This window comes from Macrobrachium nipponense, chromosome 10 (assembly GCF_015104395.2).
Source record: "Macrobrachium nipponense isolate FS-2020 chromosome 10, ASM1510439v2, whole genome shotgun sequence".
NCBI lineage: Eukaryota > Metazoa > Arthropoda > Malacostraca > Decapoda > Palaemonidae > Macrobrachium > Macrobrachium nipponense.
Genome location: NC_087204.1, coordinates 78,250,200 through 78,262,699, shown reverse-complemented (window position 1 = coordinate 78,262,699; position 12,500 = coordinate 78,250,200). Strand labels below are relative to the sequence as shown.

The following is a 12,500-nucleotide window of genomic DNA, read 5'->3' as shown; positions in this document are numbered from 1 at the left end:
ATAATTGCATATAGAAAAAATATATAAAAAAAAATTTGACATTCGGTCAAATTTAACTTGTCAGATATGGTCGAAAACTGCATTTGTAAGCTAATATTCTTACATTATAGTAATATTCAATCATTTGTCTTCATTTTGAAATAAATTGGAAGTCTCTAGGACAATATTTAGATTTATGGTGAATTTTTGAAAAAAATATTTGTTTACGTCCGCTCGTTACGAATTCATGCATTAATTTGTGATAATATTTTCTCTGTGTTCCTTTTATTGTTTTAAAATGTGTTATATACCAAAATGATCGCAATTTAGTGTACATTACAGCGAAAAAAAAGTAACTTGTTACCTTTAACCGTTTTGCGCACAGCGCGATTTGAATACAATTATAAATGAAATTTCGTTTTTGCGCTATCCTATTTCGCATTATTTATATATGATAATGATAATTTTTTTCATTTCTGATGGTTGCATACTAAACTTCAGGCAATGAAAAAAAAAAGGAGCCAAAAATGAACTCTTAATCTTGAAAACTAAGCGCGCTGCGATTTTTTGAAAAAAAATATTTTTTCCGCTTCCGCGCTCACTCTGAAACATCTCCGGCACACGGGAGACATTTTTTATTTTTACCGCTTCGGCGTTTAAGGGTTAAGTAGATTATTTGAAGTAAACAGTGACATTACAATTAATAATAGCAGAGGAATTGTTACTTTTAATAGTACTCAGACGAAATCACTAAACTTGGCAATTTTTTTATAGAACTGAATCCAACATTAATCTGATTTATGAACTCAGCGATTAAGCTTATTATTACCTTTTTTCTAGTAAAATACTGAAGAAAAGGGCATCTAGTTGTTTCATGGAACAAACAGAAACCCAGTTTGAATTCATAATGATGTTAAGACAACTGGTTAACTTTTTAAACCATTTTATTCTAACACCTAAGACACTATAAACAGAGGAAGCCGGTGATACTGAATCGACTCAGTATAAAATTGGATTTTTTATTTTTAGAATCCTGTTTTCTTGCAAAGGAAAAATTAACAATAAACAGCAAACGATAGAAAATTAACCAAATAAATCTTGGTTTTCTTCATTTCTTAAGTAATGGTCTTCCAACCTGACTAGGAGTAGTTTTTCCAGTTAGGATATTAAAATGTTAGATGTGAAAGTCTGCACGCACACATATGCACACAAACACACACACACATACATTTTGGATTCTTTTCTCTATGAAAAATTACCAAGTGTAGTGATTCCGTCTTCTGAGTACTACTAAAAGTAGCAAAATTCTTCTGCTGTTGTTAATTGTAAATTCACTGTTTATTTCAAGTGATCTGCTTAAGAATTGTCAGGAGATATTTTTTAAAGAATTATATCACAAACTCACGGTAAGTGTATGAAACCCAGTCCTTACCTGTATCAAATTGCCAATGAAACCTCTTAGCATTTCCATGTTTTTATCATGGAGAAGAACATTAAATAAGAAAATGCCAACTCCTTGCAAAGAAGTTGCCAGATTAAATGTTAACTTCAGGTAAAACGGCGGAGATTCTGAAAAAAAAAAGCGTTGAGTGAATTTAAAATCCAGGAAGAGTCCAAATAAATAAACATTTTGCAAGGATAGTTATTGCATGGCACAAAAAGGGAATTCAAAGGAAACCAAAATCAGTACCCAGCAAATAAATGTTCACGAGGAACCAAGATAACTTCTTAACTAAGAAGGTAAACAAAATAGAAACAGTGGTTACATTACAGAAATGGAAACGCATCCTTTGTACAGAATTTTCTGGATCATTCCTAGACAGTGACCGTAAGGGTTTTAACCGGGTATGTATCCACCTTTGCGGCTTGTTTAATACAAGCCCGATGGGGATGACCGTAAACACATAAAAGATTGTAAATATCATAAAGATAATGACGCCAAGGAATATAAATCTTAGATAGCGACCCCGAACGTTGCTGGGGTCACTATCAAGGAAAGGTCCAACTTTCGTATACACTGGTTCTTGTTAATTCATTCTAAGAACCACAACTTCCTCAGTTTCTGATGGAATTCCACAAAGCTTAGTACCATTTATTGCTCCACGTCTCTTATTGCTTTGATTTCAGTGTTTTCGGTTGCAGGGCGCTTTCCCCACAGCTTTGCTTTTTCTAAGCATTTTGTGCATAATTTGTGCTTCTTTCTATCTGGTCAGTTTTCCCATCTCCCAGGTGCCGTCAATAAAATCATTCGTTGGTGTGGCAAGTTCTAGGGCATCCAGCCTGACTCGATTCAAAAGTGCTAAATCGGAATCGGTGTGACAAAAAAAAAAAAGGTATCATAAATATCTAACTGTTTAAATGTTAATTCTTAAACCTGCGTGTGGACATGTTCAGTACATCACCGCTCCTGTCATCTCTCCAAAAGACGTTTTGAAAAAACAAGCAAACAGAGTTTGTTGACTGTAAGCAGTTCCTCCCAACCCCCTTTCATGTTCTAGAATCCTTCGAGCTTAGGTTGCGTAAGAACATGTGAATGCTGGTCCTTTCGGCCTCACCATTGGAAATGACATTATTACTTATTATTATCATTATTTCAGTAGATGAAACCTATCCACAGGGAACAAGCACACAGTAGCCATTGACTTGAAATTCAAGCTTCCAAAGTATATTGGCTTCTCTCCCACTGCAGACTCCACACTCCAGCAGTAACTGATCGTGATGCAGAGACAGTGATTTTTCATCGCCTTGGGGAGGCATGAGCACGCGACATCCTAGCGGCATGCCACGACACTAGCCACTATACCAGCTGACCAGTTAATGAGCATGAACGATGATTGCGAAGCACAAGCACAGAGCATGGCAATGCCGGGTTGATATTTCTTGTGAAGCGTCACTGCACAGCGTTCTACTTAGCACGACTTCGCTCCGTTGTTTAGTTTCTGGTCTGTGGGTTCTAGAGCTGATATCCGTGGTTGTAATGTAGTATTTCTAACTCATATTGAGCTTGCAAAGGATCTTAAGAGATTTTCTTGCCTAAGAGATTTTTGAACTTGAGTTGGGTTATGAGGTAAAAGTTTACATTGGTTTTTGTTTATTAATTCATCAGTATTTGGCAATTGAAGTGAATCAAAGATCGTAAGTACGTTAAGTTTACCTCTGCATGGATGTAGTACTATAAATAAACTTTGTTTATTTGTCCCTTTTGCCTTCCATTTGGTTTCTCCCTCTCCATTTTTGTGTTTTCTATATAGACATCCAGTTCTGTGAAAGCTTACTTTGTTTGTTAAGCACCATCGCTGTTGGTCCCATTATGTCCGTCCACATATTACAGGTAATAATAATAATATGTATGTACACAAGTTTATCAATATATGTGTGAGTTTGTCTGTCTATTTGTTTCAGAAATTATATTTTCAAAGTGAACCTTTATTAGATAGAAGAGTGCCTCTTCGGTCAAAGTTATGGAATGTAGTATCACCGTAACTGACATTTATACTGCCTGAATAATGAAAGAAGTTATGGACTTGATAAGATTATGTAAGAGTAAATGTCATTCCCTGATAAATGACAGTAATGTGCACGGTTGGATGAAAACATTTCGGAAGTGCTTGTACGAATGTAAGTAATCATACGGTTATTGGGGTTGAGGAATACGAAAGAGAGAGCTAGCTCTAAATGTTACCTTGAAGCATCAGGAGCCAACCCACAGACCAAGTCAGACCCAAGCTCAGAAATGTGGCGACCGATCCTTTCAACTTAATGACTGTCTTCGAATGATCCTTGTTGGTGGCAGGGTCTGACCTTGTACACATTTTTTGGACAACCATCCCGTAGATGATCAGGTTCACCTGATAAAAGAGCAGTGATTTTACATAATGCCGCAGATTTGTTTCGTTAAAGCTACCGATCTTTCCTAGATAGGGACTCTCAAGGGTTTTAACCCAGTACGTTTCAACCTTTGCGGCGGGTTTAGTGCAATCCCGTTGGGGATGACCGTCAAAACATAAACGAAAGAATGTAAATATCATGAAGATAATGACCCCCAAAAAATATCGGTCCTAGGTAACGACCCACGAAAACCCTTGGGGGTCACTATATAGGAAAGATCCAAGCTACACGTGCAGCACAATTTTGCACTTCATAAAATAGAAATAAAAAACTTCAGATCAGATTTTGTATTATGCGTACAATCAGGACATTACTTGAGATGGTCAGTCATTACAAAGGTATACTTACAAGCAAAATGAGTGAAAGTGTACAAATGAACGACCAGAGAGCAAAACCTGGGGCTAACCAGCACCTGGAAAAAAAAAAGTATTAAAAGCATTGACTCCATTCTTGCAGTACGAATTATACAGCTGTTTTGCCTCATTTGAGAGGAGGTTTCTTCTTGCATTGAAACGTCCTTAACCCCATACCTTCCTAAAATGTATGTCGTTAATCTAATAGCCATAACACATATTCTTTATGGTTTTAGGATTCTTCAGCTGTGTTACTGTATAACCTTCTTGCCTGGTTGTAAACTACTGCTTTTAGCATCTTCTTCCTCTTCTTCCTCAGTATTGTTGCGAAAAAGGACTGGGTGCGCTTTTTCCGAGATAAATCCTTCACAACGCTCAGGATTAGCAACAATAGAAGGCAGGTGGCCGAGCTGGCGGTTCTATTGCAACATGAGAGTATGAGTGAAGAGTATTGCTGATGAATCAGTTGACGTTATGGGTTGTTTCATCTCGAATTGAGATTCTGTATTTTTTGTGTATATGGCTAATGCATTGCCAACTGATTCAATATCGAACTTTTGATAAGAAACCAAGCTGACCCCCGGATTGCACACCATACTCTGCCTCCTTTTTCGAGATGCCTTAACCGAGGTAGGCAACAGGTAACTCCAGTCATCTCTTTCACAGCCAAGATCTGTTACCCAAGCTTCGTGTATAGTAAGAGTCTGTGCCAAGGTGTTGAATTTATCTGTAAGTAGTTTTAACATCAGGGTCTATGTCAGTTAAACTTCAGCACTGAATAGTTTAGTGATTGCACAGTGTTTAGTCAGTGAATTTGTAGCTCTGGAGAAGAGATGTAGGGATAAGTTTTGGGTGTTTGTAAGAATTTGTGATTTGCCTTATGAGCCTCATGGCCGACCGCATGGTCCATTTAGTTTGTCATGTTAAATTTCAAATAGTCTCTTTTTGTAATAAATTTGTAAATTCTTGCGTATTTTGCTGGATCTAATGTAGAATATCCTGATGTTTGTAGGTTTCGCCCTTCAGGCCTGATCATTCCTGTCCTGTACCATATTGGGACTTAGAATCTATACCAGGCACAGAGAAATCATGGACTAGAATCTATTCCAGGCACAGAGAAATCATGGACTAGTATCTATTCCAGGCACAGATAAATCATGGACTAGAATCTATTCCAGGCGCAGAGAAATCATGGACTAGAATCTATTCCAGGCGCAGAGAAATCATGGACTAGAGTCTATTCCAGGCGCAGAGAAATCGCGACAAGCATAGTCCCTCAAGTTGGATTCGCTGTTTGTAATGAGTCTTTTCTGGATATTTCTAGGTATTTCTATTCCTCTGCCTGTCACGTTTTCTCAGTACAGTCTATCCATTTTCTCTGCGGCTTTCCTCTCCTTTGTGTACCCAGCATTTCCATTTCCATGATCTTTCCTGCAACCATGTCACTCATCATCTCCCTTACCCATCATTTTAGCATTCCCTTTTTTTAGTATGCACTGATTCTGCTGTTCAGGAGAGCTCTCCAGTTGACTGAACATCTGCTTGGTCACCCATATAGGATCCTTTTTTTATTGGTGTTTGGTCATGTAAGCAAATCAGGAGAATCTTTAAACCACTACTCTTGACATTTCTAAAGCTTTTTCTAGTTTGATGTAAGTCCCTATTAGTAAAACTTCTTGATCATGGCCTTCATTCTCTTTGTAAACTTCGTTTCTTCTTTTCATTTCGGTCATGTATCTTAGATGTGTAAGAGCTGTATCACACCAGCAAGATTTTGACTGCAGAACTTGTCATCAAGCACTCAGTATTGACGGGAAAATTGAGGCCACACCTGATCCTGCTTATTTGACACTGCCTTGTCGGACAGTGTGACTCCAATTTTTGCCAGTTGAAAACACACGCTTGTTATGTTTGGTCCTAACTGACATGCCTATAGGTAAGATGCTCGTTTGACCATTCTTTGAAAGCAGAAATGACTTTAAAATTTGTACTTTATTTTCCAAGCTGCCCTGGCCTTCTTCGAGCAGATTTTAAACAAAAAGTTTTCATTTTCCGAAAATATTGCATTACCTAACTCAAATGATTATATTTCGAAATTACAGAGCTTACACGTCTTTCCTGTTGTAGATTTGGAGGGAGAAGCTCAGAACGAGCGAGAAGACAACTATGAACAAGGGCAAAAAATAACCAGCTATCAGAATCTGCTTCGTGGTCGGGGTAATGTTTGATAGTACCTGCCAGGGGAAAAAAGAAAAAATATTAATCAGGTTAGGAGGACACGTGAAGGCTTGCAATATTTCAGTGACTATGGGAAATTTATGAGTATTCAGTGCAAGTAACAAATAAGTTACTTTAAACATATCTCACTTTAATGCACGATACAGAGTGGGAAATTCTCATTTCTCTCATACTCCTTTAAAAAATTGACAGGAGTGTACATACTGAATGTCACTAAATCCCGCCGAGCAGATGCTCAGAAGGCAGCATGCCTTCGTTTACCTAAACTGACATATGCCTATTTTGAGTTAAATGAGTATGCTATGAAACCAAAAGCCACATATACTTTTTTTTTTTAATTTTAGAGGTTTTTGCCCTCATCATCATCATCACGCTCTAAACCCACTCTGCCTTCCACTAACTCAATTATCAAATTGATTCTTAGTTTTCTTCAGCATGTTCCTTTTTTGGAATGAATTGCTTGATTCTTTTTGAATGATCACGCTTTGCCCTTTACCTGTATTATGTTGATGAACAGGAAGAGTGACCAAAGCGCATTCCACGTGAACGTTGCCATGATGAAATAGTGACGGAAAAAAGTGATGGCGATGCACAGTTCCTCGGAAGTTTCCGCCGTGACCCTCGGCAGAAAGAGGCAGAGGAACAGACACAAGCACAAGCACAAATTAATCATTGTCAAGTCAGATTTCGTCGATCGATTCAGGCGCTGATTCTTCTTCACCGACATCACAATCCAATAGCTGGTGATGGTCAGGACCAAACACAAGATTGACGCACCGCTTCCTATTTCGCTGACCAAATGAAGCACCAGTTCTTCTTGAGCCTGGAAAGAAAGGAGGAAGGAACTGGTAGACTGATGTTGACAACAAATGTTTTTTTCATGACACTTATCATTGCAAACTTGAGACAAAGTCATGAAAAAACGTTCTTTTAATCGGGACTACGTGAAAGTCTGTATCAGAGGTTCCCGACCTTTTCAGGGTTGAGGCTTCCATACCAGGAATGTCACCCTTATTACAAAATCATGTTTGTCAGTGCTCTGCAATAAATTGAATGGCAGATTGACAAAACTTTGTCCATCGATAAATTGAAAATGGAAAATAATCGTCTTTACTTTGATGTTACCTCATTCAACGTAAAATGTAAGTGTATGAGTAGTTGGGCCGGTTGAAAATTAAATATATGGGTAATGAGCACACTTATATAACTGAAGCCAAGAAAATATAAGGATAAATTGTAGTGATGGGCATATGGACGCCGAAGTATCGATACTATTGAAACCAGGGATGAGAAATAGAATCGATGTAAAAATAAATTTTCAGTAGTTTTTATTTCATTTATTTTTTTTTTATTTCCGCCAGATATTAAGGCACCCTCAGTCAATCAAACACACGGCAAACTTTGGGAACCACTGGTCTAGGTCCTCCCCCGACCCTTCACTAATGTGAGAAGCTGTGGCAGCTACAACCTTGGAACATAAAGCCTTCAGAATGTCGTTTCCTAAGACCGACATTACAATGAATAACCACAACGACTAATGGATTTCGTAACTTTTTCTTTTTTAGTTTTCTGTAAAAGAAAACTCTTGCGATGCCTTTTGTCTGTCAGTCCTCAGATCTTAAAACCTACTGAGGCTAGAGGGCTGCAAATTGGTATGTTGGTCATCCACGGCCCCAAACATCAAACATACCAAATTGCAGCCCTCTAGCCTCCGTAGTTTTATTTGTTTAAAGTAAAAGTTAGCCATAATCGTGCGTCTGGTAATGCATCAACACAGGCCACCATGGCTGGCTGAGAGTTTCATGGGCTTTGGCTTATACAGCATTACACCGAGACCACCGAAAGATAGGTCTGTTTTCAGTGGCCTTGATTATACACTGGACAGAAAAATCGATTGCACCAAAGAAACTTTGGTGAATTTTTTACTTATCTTATTTAACGTCACTGTAAGCCTTGAATACAGATGGGGAAAGAACAGAGAAACTATATTCCGGGGTGCCTGTTCATAGGTTACAAGGTGATTAATGCTAATCTCAACCTAAATTACTAGTGTGGCTTCAAATCCCATTATGAGATGTAGTAACCAAAAAAGATAAGCGAAAGTTAAGAGGTCATTGCGGGTATTGTGAAAGTGACACGCAAACATATTATATATCTAATTGTAATAGCCACAATGACCTCGTCACTTCTCGAATTCTTCACACTTTTTTTGGTTACACTTTCACTAAAAAGCCTTAAGATCCAAGTTCAAAGATATATGAAGAAATTTTGATGTTCAATAGTGGGAAACAAAGCCGGGTTACCATAGCCACAACAAGGTCACATTGCTGACCTGATCCCAAGATGGATAAAAGTCTATTGCCTCTCATACATATTACATATACCAGTTGTTTCCAGATATATTTATTGGATATGTATTAGAGCTGTGATAGATCCATCCTTAATGTCATAGCCAAGTGGGGTAATAGTTTTTATTGCTTTTTAGGCTGAAATATATATGTAGATTCTACTGGTCACTTCCAAGGGTTCTAGATTTCTCACAGCTAGGCAAGAATATTTGCCTTTGCAAATATTCCAGGATCAGTACGAAGGCGATGGACATGTGGGGAACGTTAAACACGATTCTGATTATTTCACATAAAAGTCTACTCACAAGGATATAGAATGACTGGGAGCTTACACAGAAAAGAATACTGAGCTTTTTTAGTAATTAAGCGGATGCTTAGCATGAAACAACAACGTTACTTCCCGATATAGCAGATGCTAGTCTAAAAGGGAATATCACAATTAGATTCAACATCACAAGAGGAATTATTTATAATACCAAAGCTAGCAATGTGGGAACTGCATTACAGTAACCAAAATAGTGAATGTGATCCTGAACCAATAGGGGGAAAAGTCGCCTTGGAAAAATGAAAAGAAGTACAGACGAGACAAAAAACGGTAACTGACTGCACTCAAAATTACTCCATTAGAGTACCTGGGCATCGTGCTGGTCTTGGCTGGAATATGGGCAAAAGCAGATGAGATGACAGCCAAAAGAACTGCAAATGTTCTCCAGGCAGTGCAGAAATTCATGCAATTGATGTGGGAATACCAGTGAACCATTCTAAAAGGCAGTTCAAGTGAATAGCAAATGAATTCCACGCACCTGTGGAATAACTCTATGCAAATACAGTGTTAAAATGCGGTTGGATCCTTGTAAATAACATTTAAATTTGGTTGTAAATAGATGTCACATAACTGTGGATAACTTTTTTATAAGAAGGGGGACAAGTCGATAGAACTCGATTAGACACGTGACCAGGGATTTCTGCAGGAACAATCCTAATGCAAGGATTTTATTCCTTCCTATCCTACCTACACATGCAGTCTTACTGTGTAAGAGAGAGAGGGAGAGAAAATGCGCTCAGACAGCAATGAAACAACATGGATTCTCTTACATGCCTAACTAACGAAGTTTCTTTACGTTGTGAGATTCGACGAGTTACACTGGCAAATCATGAAATATGGCACTGGTTTCATTTTGTATTTAAAGCACTCCCTAAATACCTATGTGCTTCATGCAGTAGCATGTAAAAAAATAAGCTAAGGTTATTTAACCTGTTAAGCGTCCGCCCAGGATGAGCTCGCTGCTAACGTACCGTCACGCTTTTTTTGTAATCAGCGATCATAGCACTGATGATAGTTTTTCAAAGTTAATATTGATTTTTATGCTTATTATTCATACTGTAGTTAAGTGTAGGAAATTATTAAATGTTGGAGTAAAAAAAATTAATCAAAGTAAAGGGATCTCTCTCTCTCTCTCTCGGAGTCCAGTCACTCGGCAAAGAAAAGTCATCTTCACTCCCGCTATTGAAAGAAAAGTTTGTATCCTCATCACTGGAGGATTCAGAACTAGAGCTCTCATCATCAAATAGGTTATCGATATCAGACTCCTCATCTAGTATTTGATTGATCTCACCTGAAGAAATACGCCTCCTCTTTGGGACTTTCATTGTGAAAGACACGATAACATATTTGTCTCGATAAACGCCCGAAGCGTACTGAAAGAAAACCAGCAGGGACACGCAGTTTTCTAGCATAAGCGACCACCAGGAAAGAGTTGCCAGGCTGGAAATAAGTTTCCCGTGTCCTGAGAGTGTTACCAAATGATGTTCGTACACTTTCTATACGAGTAAACGTATTATTACGGGGCTGACGGCTTGACAAGCACAGTTAAAGTCTTGAACGTAATATCCCGTTGAAGGCGCTACCGAGTAGATCGCGGTAAACGTATTATTACGTGGGTGACGCTTAACAGGTTAATGAATTTTTCTCTCTCTAGACTATCAGCATGAACGTATCTTAAAAATCTTCCTATCGCTGTTCTCAATAGCAGTCAGATTTTGTTCACCTCTAACTAGAATACTTAGTCAAATACAAAATAATGAGAAATAAAAAAAATGACTCCTTACCTGGTGTGGAGATTTGGAACCCTTGTCGTGCACTCAAAAGAAAGGAACTCGATTCACACTGAAGAATTCAGATCGGTTATCACTTGTGACATCAGTTTAGCAATTGCTACTGAATGGAATCCGTTATTCACAATTTTCACACGATTCTACGGGAGGTCGCCATCATTGTTTTCAAGTTTTGTCTCTGAAAACTGAGGCAGTGACTTATTGACACTCAAAAGGCCTTGTTAGAGAACAGAAACATAACAAAACTCTACGGCTGAAGTTATATAAAAACTCTAGAGGTTTAATTTAACTGAAGTATATTTACACTAAATTACTTGAGTAAGCAATTTACACCTTAAGGGTGACAGGGACTAGCAATGGTCCAGAAGTTAAATGGAATGCAGTTGGTTGAAGGTCAGCTGGGGCACATGGTTGGAAAATGATCCAGGCACAGGAATAAGGTTTGCTCACAGCAAATTACTTAAGGGTTCCTTGTATCACTGCCAAGGTTTCCAGATTACTCACAGCTAGGCGGGAATATTTGCCTCTGCAATGAGATTTGCATTCCAGGATCAGTAATAAGGTGACAGACACGTCGGGAATGTTAAACACAATCGTCTTTTATTATTTCACATCAGAGTCCACTCACAGGGATATAGAATGACTAAGAGCTTACACAGAAAAGAATACTGTGCTGTTTTATAAATTAAAGGGATGCTTAGCATGCAACAACAACATTACTTTCCGATGTAGCAGATGCTGGTCTAAAAGGGAATATCACAATTAGATTCAGCATTACAAGTGGAATTATTTGCAGCATCGAAGGTAGCAATGGGGGAACTGTATTACAGTAACCAAAATAGTGAATGTGATGCTGAGCCAATAGGGGAAAAGCTGCCTTAGTAAAATGAAAAGAAAGTGCAGACAAGAGGCAAAAACCGGTAACTGACTGCACTCGACATTACTCCATTAGAGTACCTGGGCATCCTTGCTGGTCTTGGCTTTTTCAGAATTGCTGAGCTGAAGTTTTCTTACTATGGACAATAAATGATCACGTGGGGGTCCCCAGAATAGAGGGAGAGGAGTGAACGCTGCTACAGCTGGAGAAGTTCTAAGGGTACTTGTCTGTGGACTCCTCACTTTATAGCCTCGTTTCCAACATGTGTTCTGTCCAAGGTCCAACTTTCTCTTTCCAATATGATTTCCACCCAAACTTGGAATATCTGTGAAGATCAAATTCAAAGGCAGCCAATCAAAAGGGGCAAAGAGGTTTTCAAAGAGAACAGAGGCTGGTGAAGAGGGGCAACTGAAAGAGTGTCTGAATTTTCTTCTAAAATGAGTTATTTTGCCGTGGTTCTGGCTTAACTCCTAGGAGCCATGGTAATAAAATCGATATGCAGCACCCCATGCCGGCAAAAGTTTAAGGTCGGCAAATTTACGAAAAAACACATCAAACGAAAGAGGAAGACATGCAAATGCACATGTTGTAAGGAAAAATGTTATAAAAAGAATTTCCCTACCTCCCACGAGAAGTTGAAAATGACTATTTACAACTCCTTTTGGGGCCTCTTTTACAAGACAGTCGTAAATGTTGCTAACT

At 38.4% G+C, this 12,500-nt stretch overlaps 1 protein-coding gene across 2 annotated transcripts in view; it reads right to left on the bottom strand.

Annotated features, from left to right (window-relative positions):
• LOC135223712 (adhesion G protein-coupled receptor L3-like) overlaps positions 1-12,500 on the bottom strand; it is a 121,414-nt gene that overhangs the window by 2,171 nt on the left and 106,743 nt on the right. For both annotated transcript variants that reach the window (XM_064262448.1, XM_064262447.1), the window contains exons 16-20: positions 6,955-7,281; positions 6,330-6,454; positions 4,216-4,279; positions 3,662-3,827; positions 1,412-1,548 (exon numbers count right to left, since the gene is read on the bottom strand). In XM_064262448.1, the coding sequence (XP_064118518.1) occupies positions 1,412-1,548; positions 3,662-3,827; positions 4,216-4,279; positions 6,330-6,454; positions 6,955-7,281 (819 nt within the window). The remainder of the gene's footprint in view (positions 1-1,411; positions 1,549-3,661; positions 3,828-4,215; positions 4,280-6,329; positions 6,455-6,954; positions 7,282-12,500) is intronic.